Raw genomic sequence first — 14,172 nt, 5'->3', positions numbered from 1 at the left:
GTAAAAATGAAATGATTTCAGCCTCCTTGGAAAGAAGAAGAGGATGAAATCAAACAATGTTGAAAAGTCTCACCCTGACTCAGAAAGATGACAGTCAGAATTATTGACAACATGGTGATGCTGAAGTTTTCAGTGTGAGAGCGTGAAAAGAGTTCAGACTCTCTGTGACATCAGAACTTTAAACTCTGAGGAGCAACCATGCAGAAAAACATGCAAATGTTCTGCAGAAGACAGAAACTCACCTGTTCTAGTGAAACACAGACACGCATGAGGAGGAGTCACACTTTTTCCACTGAGAGTTGAATAAAAGCTTTTATTAAGTTAATTTTCTACTTTCTTTCATTATTATTTCTCATTTCTCAATGAGTTTATATTGACCTGCTGTCAGAGACACAAACATGGAGCTTTCGTGACTCCACTTCATTAATGTCATCAAAAATGTCTGATTATTGCTGGTTTTTTGCTCAAATCTCAGCGTGGGTTCCATCTGTTAGAATGACATGATGTGATCAGTCACGTGTGCCAGAAACTTGCTATTTTATCTTCATTGTCACTGAGTCCACAACAGTCACAAGAAACAAGGATATCAGGAGAAGCACCGATGAATGTCACCCTTCATGAACGAACCTGTGGTGGTGTATTTGGACTTTTTCATGAGATTAATCTTGTTCTTCTATAAACATGCAAATTTCTCATGATTACATCAGCAGGTTCTGGCTGTTGATGAGAAATGTTTGACTCTGACTCACTCTGGTTGTTTTGGATCAGTGCAACATGCAGTTTATAGTTTAGATGCTGTAATTGGACCAGCATGAAATCTATAACAGAGAATAAAGAAGAGTTGATCCCTTGTAGTGGGCTCAGGTACCTTCGCTTGTTCCTCTGAAACTGAAATGTCAATGTCTTTGCACATGGACAATGGATCACTATAGTTCATGGGAACTGCCTCCAATTGGCTAACATTGTTTCAGGAACCACATTAAGGCTCAGTCAGGGACAAAATAAGAGACTTTGATGCAGCAACAGGCCCATAACAACCCTTCCATTCCTGGGAAGATCAATGAAGAGCTGTTTTTCAACTGATCCACTCCTTCATGCTTAAAAACATTTTTTAAATATATTTTCAGTCTGGATTTCCCCCAGACCACAGCACTGAGGCTGCACCTGTTAAAGCCTTGACCGACATAGATGTCAAGAGTGATGCATCTAAAACTGCTGTCCTGGTTTTGCTGGACCTCAGTGCTGCATTTGACACAGCTGGAAAAAGTGGCTGGGATGTACTGGTTCTGGACTCAATTGGTTCAAATCTTACTTCCAACACAGGGACACTTTGTCTCAGTTGGTCACTAGAAGTCAGAGTGAACAAAGATCACATGTGGGGTTCCTCAGGGATCCATTCTCGGCCTCTTCACTGTCTTCAAGCTGCATCTTGCTCAGCTATTAGGAAATCACATCTGTTACTGTTTTCATGCAGATGACACACAACTTTATATTTAAATTCATTAAGTTCCTACAGTCCCTTAGTTGCTCCCAGTAAGTGTATTTAACACTCAGTTAGTGAGTTAGTGTTAAAACTTTCTCCAGCTCAATGCTGAAGAACAGAAATGATTGTATTTGGCCTCAAGAATGAAAGGTCAAAGATCAGAGCTCCCCTTGACTTGATGCAGCTTCTATCTCAGCCTGTTACCACCTAAAGAACACTGGTAGATTTAAGGGTTCTCTGCCTGGAGAAGACACAGAGAAACTTGCTCATGTTGTCATTTTGAGCTGGTTAGATTGTTGTGATGGAATCTTCACACTTGGAATATGATTGTTTATGAATTTGGCTGCACAAATAAACTTGTCAGGATTCTTTTGATAATCCGATCAAACAGTGTTTGAGCCACTTTGTGTGATTAAAGTAGTTGTCAGTGATGTTTCTGTCAGTTGTGTGTTCACTGGTCTGTGTCAGAGTCTCTTCCTCTTCAGCAGCTGCTGGAACATCTCAGTGTCTCTGCTCTCTGACTGAGGGAGGTTTTTGTTCCACTCTAAATCACTGTGTGAACGTTCCATCACTATAGTAGCCCAGACAGTAATAAACTGCTTCATCTTGAGTCTGAACTCCACTGATGGTCAAAGTGAAGTCGGTGCTGCTGCCACTGCCACTAAACCGAGCTGCTGTTCCTGAATGATTTATTATGTGTCTTACTAGCAGCTGTGGAGGCTGTCCAGGTTTCTGTTGATACCAGGACATACAATCACTATTTGATTGTCCATTATAACAGCTGCTGTAAACAGCAGGGTTTGTTTTACAGGTGAGAGCGACAGTGGATCCTGGAGTAGATGTGATCACTGCAGGCTGAGTCACAGTCACCTGACCGCTGCATCCTGCAGACAAAAACACATCATTTATCAGCAGAAAGAGAGGAGAGAAAAGACACAAGGACATCTTTGAGGTTGTGAGGGAACAAACCTGTAAAAGAGCAGCAGGTCAGCGTCCAGATGAGGATGGTGATGAGAGTCATGCTGCTTGTGCTTTCTGCTGTGTTGACTGACAGATCTGAGTCCTGCAGTGTTGAACTAACACCACTATAAACCTTCTCAGATCAGCTGATGATGCAAAGCCTCCTCTCTATGGAAATGAGTCTCTGCTCTCAACACACTGAAGGCACGAGCAGACAAAATCAACACAAACACAGCTTGGATTAAAAGCAACTTTCTTCTTCATGGAACTGAAGAAAAGATTTGACAAATACAGCTGAGCATCAACAACAGATGCTGATGTGAGAATGTTTGCATTTTTAAACTGGATTCAGCAGTTTTAGCTTTGAAAAGACAATTTCTTGGAAACTTTTGGAGCTGACTTTGTAAAATGTTATTCATTTTAAATAACTTGAAATTGCATTTTTTAAACCATAAATTAAAATGTAGAATGAGAATATTGTAACTGATCCACATCAGTTTTGATCGTAAAGAGACTGATGTGTAAAAGTGATCAAATCGTTCAAATTCAAAGAGAAATTTCAGTTTAAATCTATTGAAAATGTTGGTGCATTAAATCAGCTGGTAATAATCCATTTTTGAGAGAAAAAGATGTGAATTTTCAGTGGGTAGCTGCTTGTTGACAGTGCAGGAGGTTTGTACGACCACTTGATGAGTTTGTATCACTGTGGTGGACGTTTGGTGGAGGAACCAAACTCATCATATTCTGTAAGTAAATTTATCTTTACTGTTCAAAATGTCAACAGTTTTTAATTTTACCAAAGACAAAGGACATTATTTTAAAGTCATCATATTTTTATAGATTTTGTTTGTTTGTAGGATTGTTAAGTTTGTGTTGTAAAACCTGAATCAGCGAATTTGAAAAGTCTGTTTATATTTCAGTAAAATTAACAAGAGACTGTTAATGTTGATTCTTGGAGAATTTCTTCTGTTAATAACAATCATAAACTTTATTAGTTGTTAATGTTTGAGAAAGCGTGTCCAAGATCTACTTTCTTGATTTTAACGTGTAAAATATTTCACAGTTTCACTGATTTTATTATCTTTAATGATCTAAAATCTGAATACGATGTAATTCGATAAATGTAAAATGTGCAGAGATTTTAGTTTGAGTCGATCGTTTGTTCGTTTAAAGCTGAGAAAGGGAAGTGAAACAGACAGATGTCAAAGTCTGTAACTGAACACACATTTATTTCAAGCCAGTCACTAAAGACGTGAATTATTTACTGCTTTAACTCAATATTAAACAGAGCAAACACTGATTAAGACGTATGATTGAAGTGTAGCTGTAAATATGTCAGATGCAGTCAGAGTTGACGTGCGTGTCTCTGCTCTCCCCTCCAGCCGGCACCATGACCAGACCCTCCGTCTCTCTGCTCTCTCCCCCCTCCTCTGAGCAGCTCCCTGGGGGCTCGGCCACGCTGGCCTGCCTGCTGACCAAGTACTCTCCTCAGGGAGCCCAGGTGAGCTGGGAGGTGGACGGTACGGAGGTGACAGAGGGCGTCCTGACCACCTCAGAGGAGGAGAAGAGCGGAAGCTACAGCAGCGTCAGCACCCTGACCCTGAGCAAGGAGAGCTGGATGAAAGGAGAGAATTACTCCTGCAAGGTCAACCATCATGGCCACGTTCAGAGCCCGTCCATCCTCAGGAGCCAGTGTAAAGGCTAGAGGGGCTGGATGAAGCCCAGCACAGGAGCTGTGTGTGTGGGGGAGAGCAGGAGGAACACGGCTGCTGCTCTGAGCAAGATGACTTTAAATGTTTGTAGTTTGTGTGTCAGAGAACAACACGGCTGTCACGTCTGACACAATCACGTGTGTAGCTCAGCAGCTAGATGTGAGAGCGCTAAATCATTGTCATGTTGCTCCTGTTGGTGATGATGATGATGATGATGATGTTGCTATTAAAGCTTGAAGTGATGAAGACATTTCTGCTTGGTTGTTTATCTTCACTGATACTATTTTCAAATAAAGCATCACAATCTGGTCATCAACCATCTTTACTCTCACATTTGTCTTTAGTTTTTGTCTGTTTTCAACAGAAAATGTGGAAAAACTCAAACAATCATAGTTGAAGAAGAGGTGAAATATCACAGTGTCAAAATATAATAAACATGTTCGAAGAGATGGTTACAGCTCGTTGTAGATTGATTTATATTCATGAATATGAACATGAATGTGTTTCATGGCTGATAGGAGTTTATTCCTTTATATTCTCTGCATTATTTGTTTTATTACAGTATCATAAATAATCAAAATAAATGAAGCAAAGTTCATCAAATCTGCACATAGAAGCAGCACTTGCGTAAATGTAATTACTGATTTAATGGTTAATTATTACTAATGAATTTTAAAATGGTCAGTTGTAACTTGTAATATATCATTCCTCTATTAATGGTTAAACTGAGTATTTGTGTATTTTTCATGGTTATTTTAAAGCTTTTAAACTGACTTGACTTGTGTTTAATGATTCCTCTGGTGTTGACTGAACCAGTTCTGCTGGTGACTCTTCATCGTCTGCAGCTGCAGCTGCTGTTTTCACTTCAGTCACACTGAGGGAGGTTTTTGTACGGCTCTAAATCACTGTGTGAATGTATCGTCGCTATGTAGACCCAGACAGTAATAATCTCCAGCATCTTCAGCCTGAACACCAGTGATGGTTAGAGTGTACTGAGAACCAGATCTGCTGCCACTGAATCGAGACGGCGTTCCTGTGTCGAGACTTGATACATCATATATCAGAAGTTTAGGAGCCTGTCCAGGTTTCTGAAGGTACCAGCTGAGATAGCGCCAATATCTGAGCTTCCTGTGGCGCTGATGGTCACAGACCCTCCAACACTAACAGACTTGAATTTATCAGCCTGAGTCAGAAAGTTGTTGGCAGAAGATTCTGAAATGACAAACAACAAATGTTAAAAAGAGCAGTTGAAAAGAGCCTGGAGGAGCAGTTATGATGTAAAAATGAAATGATTTCAGCCTCCTTGGAAAGAAGAAGAGGATGAAATCAAACAATGTTGAAAAGTCTCACCCTGACTCAGAAAGATGACAGTCAGAATTATTGACAACATGGTGATGCTGAAGTTTTCAGTGTGAGAGCGTGAAAAGAGTTCAGACTCTCTGTGACATCAGAACTTTAAACTCTGAGGAGCAACCATGCAGAAAAACATGCAAATGTTCTGCAGAGACAGAAACTCACCTGTTCTAGTGAAACACAGACACGCATGAGGAGGAGTCACACTTTTTCCACTGAGAGTTGAATAAAAGCTTTTATTAAGTTAATTTTCTACTTTCTTTCATTATTATTTCTCATTAACAAGTTTATATTCTGACCTGCTGTCAGAGACACAAACATGGAGCTTTGACTCCACTGCATTAATGTCATCAAAAATGTCTGATTATTGCTGGTTTTTGCTCAAATCTGCTTTGTTTCTCATTGTGTTCCTTATGAAAATGCTGACTCAGCGTGGGTTCCATCTGTTAGAATGACATGACGTGATCAGTCACGTGTGCCAGAAACTTGCTATTTTATCTTCATTGTCACTGAGTCCACAACAGTCACAAGAAACAAGGATATCAGGAGAAGCACCGATGAATGTCACCCTTCATGAAGGAACCTGGGTGGTGTATTTGGACTTTTTCATGAGATTACTCTTGTTCTTCTATAAACATGCAAATTTCTCATGATTACATCAGCAGGTTCTGGCTGTTGATGAGAAATGTTTGACTCTGACTCACTCTGGTTGTTTTGGATCAGTGCAACATGCAGTTTATAGTTTAGATGCTGTAATTGGACCAGCATGAAATCTATAACAGAGAATAAAGAAGAGTTGATCCCTTGTAGTGGGCTCAAGTATCTTCGCTTGTTCCTCTGAAACTGAAATGTCAATGTCTTTGCACATGGACAATGGATCACTATAGTTCATGGGAACTGCCTCCAATTGTCTAACATTGTTTCAGGAACCACATTATCAGACTAAGGCTCAGTCAGGGACAAAATAAGAGACTTTGATGCAGCAACAGGCCCATAACAACCCTTCCATTCCTGGAAAGATCAATGAAAGCTGTTTTTCAACTGATCCACTCCTTCATGCTTAAAAACATTTTTTTAATATATTTCAGTCTGGATTTCCCCCAGACCACAGCACTGAGGCTGCACCTGTTAAAGCCTTGACCGACATAGATGTCAAGAGTGATGCATCTAAAACTGCTGTCCTGGTTTTGCTGGACCTCAGTGCTGCATTTGACACAGCTGGAAAAAGTGGCTGGGATGTACTGGTTCTGGACTCAATTGGTTCAAATCTTACTTCCAACACAGGGACACTTTGTCTCAGTTGGTCACTAGAAGTCAGAGTGAACAAAGATCACATGTGGGGTTCCTCAGGGATCCATTCTCGGGCCTCTTCACTGTCTTCAAGCTGCATCTTGCTCAGCTATTAGGAAATCACATCTGTTACTGATTTCATGCAGATGACACATAACTTTATATTTAAATTCATTAAGTTCCTACAGTCCCTTAGTTGCTCCCAGTAAGTGTATTTAACAACTCAGTTAGTGAGTTAGTGTTAAAACTTTCTCCAGCTCAATGCTGAAGAACAGAAATGATTGTATTTGGCCTCAAGGTCAAAGATCAGAGCTCCCTTGACTTGATGCAGCTTGTATCTCAGCCTGTTACCACCTAAAGAACACTGGTAGATTTAAGGGTTCTCTGCCTGGAGAAGAAGACACAGAGAAACTTGCTCATGTTGTCATTTTCAGCAGGTTAGATATTGTGATGGATCTTCACACTTGGAATATGATTGTTTGTGAATTTGGCTGCACAAATAAACTTGTCAGGATTCTTTTGATAATGCAATCAAACAGTGTTTGAGCCAGTGTTCACTGGTCTGTGTCAGAGTCTCTTCCTCTTCAGCAGCTGCTGGAACATCTCAGTGTCTCTGCTCTCTGACTGAGGGAGGAGTTTTTGTTCCACTCTAAATCACTGTATGAACGTTCCATCACTATATCCACCCAGACAGTAATAAACTGCTTCATCTTGAGTCTGAACTCCACTGATGGTCAAAGTGAAGTCGGTGCTGCTGCCACTGCCACTACTAAACCGAGCTGCTGTTCCTGAATGATTTATTATGTGTCTTACTAGCAGCTGTGGAGGCTGTCCAGGTTTCTGCTGATACCAGCCCTAACAATCACTATTGATTGTCCATTATAACAGCTGCTGTCAACAGCAGGGTTTGTTTTACAGGTGAGAGCGACAGTGGATCCTGGAGTAGATGTGATCACTGCAGGCTGAGTCACAGTCACCTGACCGCTGCATCCTGCAGACAAAAACACATCATTTATCAGCAGAAAGAGAGGAGAGAAAAGACACAAGGACATCTTTGAGGTTGTGAGGGAACAAACCTGTAAAAGAGCAGCAGGTCAGCGTCCAGATGAGGATGGTGATGAGAGTCATGCTGCTTGTGCTTTCTGCTGTGTTGACTGACAGATCTGAGTCCTGCAGTGTTGAACTAACACCACTATAAACCTTCTCAGATCAGCTGATGATGCAAAGCCTCCTCTCTATGGAAATGATGTCTCTGCTCTCAACACACTGAAGGCACGAGCAGACAAAATCAACACAAACACAGCTTGGATTAAAAGCAACTTTCTTCTTCATGGAACTGAAGAAAAGATTTGACAAATACAGCTGAGCATCAACAACAGATGCTGATGTGAGAATGTTTGCATTTTTAAACTGGATTCAGCAGTTTTAGCTTTAAAAAGACAATTTCTTGGAAACTTTGGAGCTGACTTTGTAAAATGTTATTCATTTAAATAACTTGAAATTGCATTTTTTAAACCATAAATTAAAATGTAGAATGAGATATTGTAACTGATCCACATCAGTTTTGATCCTGTAAAGAGACTGATGTGTAAAAGTGATCAAATCATTCAAATTCAAAGAGAAATTTCAGTTTGAATCTATTGAAAATGTTGGTGCATTAAATCAACTGGTAATAATCCATTTTTGAGAGAAAAAGATGTGAATTTCAGTGGGTAGCTGCTTGTTGACAGTGCAGGAGGTTTTTGTACGACCACTTGATGAGTTTGTATCACTGTGGTACACGTTTGGTGGAGGAACCAAACTCATCGTTGACTGTAAGTAACAGATTTTTATTTGAATCTTTTTCACTTTTACACTTTTAGCAATTTTAAAGGAGACTTTTGCATTTGTCTCGTTTTAATTGTTATTATTTGATTCCATCTGAGTCACAACTTTATAAACATCATCATTAATAAAGATTATATTAAATTGTTTCTTTATAAACTGAAAATAAATAACTGGCTTCTCAATTTTAATGTTAATTGTTTTAAATTTTCTGTGGACATTAACATTTGTAGTTAATTAGACTCAACTTTCATTGCTCAAAACCTTCCTTAGTAGTTTAATCTCATTATGTTTGGACATTTTCAACATTCTGACTGTTTAACAATGTAAAAACTGATTTTATTAGATTTTATCCGTAAATGCAACTTTTCTTTGCGTGGACGCTTCATTTATTTTCTCTGTGGTGAAAAGTAAGTGAAACAGACAGATGCCACAGATGTGAAGTGTGTTCTCACCAGTGTTTCACCTGTGTCACGTTAAACTCTCGACTGTAATAAAGAAGTTAAAGAGAAGAAAATCGTCACGCTGTCCAACATTGTCCAAACATGTCAAAATGTCCTCAGTCATCACCAGCTAACGGCTCAGTCAGATTTGATGGTGTCCAAACCTTCACGTCTTTCTGGTCTCTCTCCAGCGGGTGTGGTGCGTCCCACCCTGACCGTCCTCCCCCCCTCCCCAGAGGAGCTGCAGCAGGGCAGTGCCACACTGGTGTGTCTGGCCAGCGGGGGCTCCCCCTCACAGTGGAAGCTGAGCTGGAAGGTGGGGGGCGGCAGCAGCACCACACCGGCCTCACACAGCCTGGAGGTCCTGGGGAGTGACGGCCGCTTCAGCTGGAGCAGCACCCTGAACCTCCCTGCAGACCAGTGGAAGAAGGTGGACTCAGTGACCTGTGAGGCCAGTCTGAGTGGACAGAGCTCTGTCACTCAAACCTGGACCCTCACAGCTGCTCAGTCTAGAGGTTCAGCAACACTTCCTGTCTGGAAACCGTGCTGCTTCTGTCCTCAACATCTTGATGGAGCGACACATCTTTTCTGCTCACATATTCCTGCATGAGCGTGACTCTGCTTTCATCTGGACATTTCTCTAACTCACCTCACTCATTTTCTGTCCTCAGATGTGAATTTAAAGTCACAAAATAAACATTTCAATCATTTCAGCCAACATCTCTGTGTTTGTTGTGATTATTGATGAGAAAATCTGATCATCATCATTTACTGCAGTTTGGTCTTTAGTTTTATTTGTTTTTGAAAGGGAAAAGTGGGAAGAACTAAACAATCATAGTTGAATAAGATGTGAAATATCAGTGTAAAAATACAATAAAACAAGCAGAAGAGATGGTTTCAGCTTGTTGTAAATTGATTTATTTAGATGAATATGAACATGAATGTGTTTCAGGGACGGTATCAATCAATCTTAGTATAGCGTCTGTTACAATCAAAAATTTCTAGGTGCTTTACAGAATCCCAGGGCCTGACCCCAATAAGCAACAGTGGCAACGACCCTTTAACAGGAAGAATCCTTGAGCAGGACCAGGCTCATGTAGGAGGACCCTCCTGCTGATGGCCATGAGGTATGAGTTCATTCCTTTATGTTCTCTGTATTATTTGTTCGTATCATAAATATTCAGAATAAATTAAACAAAGTTCATCAAATCTGCACATAGAAGCAGCACTTGAGTAAATGTAATTACTGATTTAATGGTTGATTATTACTAATAATTTTGTGTCAGTTATAATTTTAAAATGGATAATGGTAAACTGAGTATTTGTGTATTTTTCATGATTATTTTAATGCTTTTAAAATGACTTGACTTGTGTTTAAATGAATCTGGTTTGTACTTGGTGACTCTGGTGTTGACTGAACCAGTTCTGCTGGTGACTCTTCATCGTCTGCAGCTGCAGCTGCTGTTTTCACTTCAGTCACACTGAGGGAGGTTTTTGTACGGCTCTAAATCACTGTGTGAACGCTCCAACATGTTCACCCAGACAGTAATAATCTCCAGCATCTTCAGCCTGAACACCAGTGATGGTTAGAGTGTACTGAGAACCAGATCTGCTGCCACTGAATCGAGACGGCGTTCCTGTGAAGAGATTTGATACCTTGTATATCAGAGGTTTAGGAGCCTGTCCAGGTTTCTGAAGGTACCAGCTGAGATCATCTTCAATATTTGAGCTTCCTGTGGCGCTGATGGTCACAGACCCTCCAACACTAACAGACTTGAATTTATCAGCCTGAGTCAGAAATTTGTTGGCAGAAGATTCTGAAATGACAAACAACAAATGTTAAAAAGAGCAGTTGAAAAGAGCCTGGAGGAGCAGTTATGATGTAAAAATGAAATGATTTCAGCCTCCTTGGAAAGAAGAAGAGGATGAAATCAAACAATGTTGAAAAGTCTCACCCTGACTCAGAAAGATGACAGTCAGAATTATTGACAACATGGTGATGCTGAAGTTTTCAGTGTGAGAGCGTGAAAAGAGTTCAGACTCTCTGTGACATCAGAACTTTAAACTCTGAGGAGCAACCATGCAGAAAAACATGCAAATGTTCTGCAGAAGACAGAAACTCACCTGTTCTAGTGAAACACAGACACGCATGAGGAGACACTTTACATTTTATTCCTTTTTCTCGCTTTTTTTCTCCATTTCCAATTAAATTATACCATTAAATTCTTAAATATATTTCATCTGATGAAATATAAAACCTGAACAGTTAAATGTCTGACAGAAATCTTGTAAATGACAATAGAATCTTTAATTATTTACCTCACAAACTGTATAAGAACATCTACATCTGTATTAATAATTAAAAAGAAATGTGTCAATATTAGTAATTAGTATTGTGGTTTTCTTGGTCCATGAAAATCAGATTCTCTTCCATTAATGGATCTGCTTCTCCAGAACCTCACGTCTGCACTGCATTCTTCTGCAGAACATCTGTCTGCTCTCTCATTTCCTGAATGTTTCCGCCTCTATTTCCAGTCTCCTTGTGAATTGTTGTGGCTGCCTGAGGTTTGAGGTGCTTCTACCACGTAAAGATGCTTCCCTCTTGTGTTCCCAGACTGAGACTGCACTGCCTGTTTATCTTGACATGGGAGGTGGATTCTTCAGCAGCAGTTTGGTGTTATTGTTTCTGTGAATGACTTAAACTGTCCCAGAAGCTCCCCAGACTCCCCAGTAATTCAGTGATCTCGACAAAAGCTCTTCAGATCCAGGTTTAATCAGAATAATTTACATTATTTCAGGCTTATACGCGTGTTTAGGGCCATGAACACATTCAGCAGACCATCTGGCACCGTGTCCCTGTTCTGATGGCATCAAACACAGCAGCAGTGAAAGACTGTGTTCCATCTGGAAGGAAACATCGTGGTGGCAGAGGTGTGGCTTCAGGTGTGGCGTGCTCAAGGGCAGAGGGCAGAGGTGTGACTCAGGTCAGGAAACAGGACATTTGGTTGCAGGAACCAAGACACCGATGTGGCCGTTTCCACTGCTCAATACTGGACCGCAGCACAGTCCAAAACCAGCTGGAAAAACCCCAGTCAGAAGACACAAATGCAACGGGGAAATGCCTCCAGTTTCTCCACATACAAAAATCAGACGATTCTCACTGTAAAAATGCAAATTAAAGGAAAAAACGACAAAATGTGAGAGAGAAAAAACAGATAATACATGTTGCAAATAATGCAACAAAAACAGTGAGAAACAGAAACCTTTTAAAAACTAGACTGTTCAATAAAGGCCCAGTGTCTATTTTCTATTATAGATCATCAGAAATCAAATAAAACATAGAAAAACATGCTTCTGCTGATAGTGTATGAACACCACAGCATTCTAGGTCACTTAGCAGTAAAACTGTTTTTCCTAAATGTTGATGAAGATCCCTCCTGATGGGACCTGCAGGTGCCCTGGCTGGACGTGACTGGAAAAAGTAAATCAGTTTTGTCCACTGACAGCCACCGTAGGTTCTGACACTGGACAGGTTGTTTCATTCTTGCAATCTGAATCCACCAAGGAAAAAAAAATAATTGCAAGGGGGCAGTTTTTAAGATGCATAAATGCTGTTTGAGGAGGATTTTATGGTTATTTCAGAGGAGCTTGTGATAGAGTATGAGACTGTATCATGTGCGTATAAATGAGATGAGCAGTTATGAATTGAAAATATAATATTTTTACAAATTGTGAAGAGGACAAAAACCAAAACCAGTGTTGTTGAACATTTCAAGGATGACTGAGTGATCTACTGAGTCAAAAGGCTGAGAGAGGTTCATGAATATGGAGGTAAAATAACTTCTCTCATCCAGGATAGTTATAATATTGATGATAATCAAACTGGTGGTGGTGAGAAAACTATGATGTGGCCTAAAACCAGAGTGATACGGATTTAAAATGGAACGAGTTTGAGTTGAAGCTGATTATATGTTCTCTGCATTATTTGTTAAATAACAGTATCATAAATATTCAAAATAAATGAAGCAAAGTTCATCAAATCTGCACATAGAAGCAGCACTTGAGTAAATGTAATTACTGATTTAATGGTTAATTATTACTAATAATTTTTTTTCCAGCTGTAACTTGTAATATATCATTCATCTATTAATGGTTAAACTGAGTATTGTGTATTTTTATGGTTATTTTAAAGCTTTTAAACTGATTTGACTTGTGTTTAAATGACTCTGGTTTGTACTTGGTGGCTCTGGTGTTGACTGAACCAGTTCTGCTGGTGACTCTTCATCGTCTGCAGCTGCAGCTGCTGTTTTCACTTCAGTCACACTGAGGGAGGTTTTTGTACGGCTCTAATCACTGTGTGAACGTTCCATCACCATGTGCACCCAGACAGTAATAATCTCCAGCATCTTCAGCCTGAACACCAGTGATGGTTAGAGTGTACTGAGAACCAGATCTGCTGCCACTGAATCGAGACGGCGTTCCTGTGAAGCGACTTGATACATCATATATCAGAAGTTTAGGAGCCTGTCCAGGTTTCTGAAGGTACCAGCTGAGATCACCACCAATATTTGAGCTTCCTGTGGCGCTGATGGTCACAGACCCTCCAACACTAACAGACTTGAATTTATCAGCCTGAGTCAGAAAGTTGTTGGCAGAAGATTCTGAAATGACAAACAACAAATGTTAAAAAGAGCAGCTGAAAAGAGCCTGGAGGAGCAGTTATGATGTAAAAATGAAATGATTTCAGCCTCCTTGAAATCAAACAATGTTGAAAAGTCTCACCCTGACTCAGAAAGATGACAGTCAGAATTATTGACAACATGGTGATGCTGAAGTTTTCAGTGTGAGAGCGTGAGAAGAGTTCAGACTCTCTGTGACATCAGAACTTTAAACTCTGAGGAGCAACCATGCAGAAAAACATGCAAATGTTCGCAGAAGACAGAAACTCACACGTTCTAGTGAAACACAGACACGCATGAGGAGGAGTCACAAGTTTTCCACTGAGAGTTGAATAAAACTGTTATTAAGTAATTTTCTGACTACGTGCTTTAATGTTCTACTTCTTCATAATTATTTTCACATTAATGAGGTTTATATTCTGACCTGC

General features: G+C 40.1%; 1 long non-coding RNA gene and 4 gene segments (V, D, J or C); 2 read left to right on the top strand and 3 right to left on the bottom strand.

Moving 5' to 3' along the window:
• Positions 1 to 2,155: 2,155 nt before the first annotated feature.
• LOC130520777 (uncharacterized) lies at positions 2,156 to 3,114 on the bottom strand. Its single transcript, XR_008949044.1, has 2 exons — positions 2,453 to 3,114; positions 2,156 to 2,367 (listed from the first exon to the last, which is right to left on the bottom strand). It is a non-coding gene; the product is annotated as an uncharacterized LOC130520777 (long non-coding RNA).
• Positions 3,115 to 3,158: 44 nt separating this feature from the next.
• Positions 3,159 to 4,405, top strand: LOC130520775 (Ig lambda-1 chain C region-like; the record flags this gene model as incomplete). The annotated part of the segment is given in 2 exon segments: positions 3,159 to 3,189; positions 3,826 to 4,405. Coding segments are annotated over 2 exon segments (354 nt in total), but the record flags the coding sequence as incomplete, so codon positions are not given.
• Positions 4,406 to 8,162: 3,757 nt separating this feature from the next.
• On the top strand, positions 8,163 to 9,783 carry LOC130520776 (Ig lambda chain C region-like). The segment is given in 3 exon segments: positions 8,163 to 8,185; positions 8,515 to 8,612; positions 9,257 to 9,783. Coding segments are annotated over 3 exon segments (525 nt in total).
• Positions 9,784 to 10,404: 621 nt separating this feature from the next.
• Positions 10,405 to 11,084, bottom strand: LOC130520773 (Ig kappa chain V region 3547-like). The segment is given in 2 exon segments: positions 10,405 to 10,882; positions 11,021 to 11,084. Coding segments are annotated over 2 exon segments (348 nt in total).
• A 2,316-nt stretch (positions 11,085 to 13,400) lies between these two features.
• On the bottom strand, positions 13,401 to 13,911 carry LOC130520774 (Ig kappa chain V region 3547-like). The segment is given in 2 exon segments: positions 13,401 to 13,726; positions 13,848 to 13,911. Coding segments are annotated over 2 exon segments (351 nt in total).
• Between the last annotated feature and the right edge of the window lie 261 nt (positions 13,912 to 14,172).

Source organism: Takifugu flavidus, unplaced genomic scaffold (genome assembly GCF_003711565.1).
Source record: "Takifugu flavidus isolate HTHZ2018 unplaced genomic scaffold, ASM371156v2 ctg521, whole genome shotgun sequence".
NCBI lineage: Eukaryota > Metazoa > Chordata > Actinopteri > Tetraodontiformes > Tetraodontidae > Takifugu > Takifugu flavidus.
Note: the sequence above shows the minus strand (reverse complement) of the source record. Positions and strands in the feature narration are given on the sequence as shown.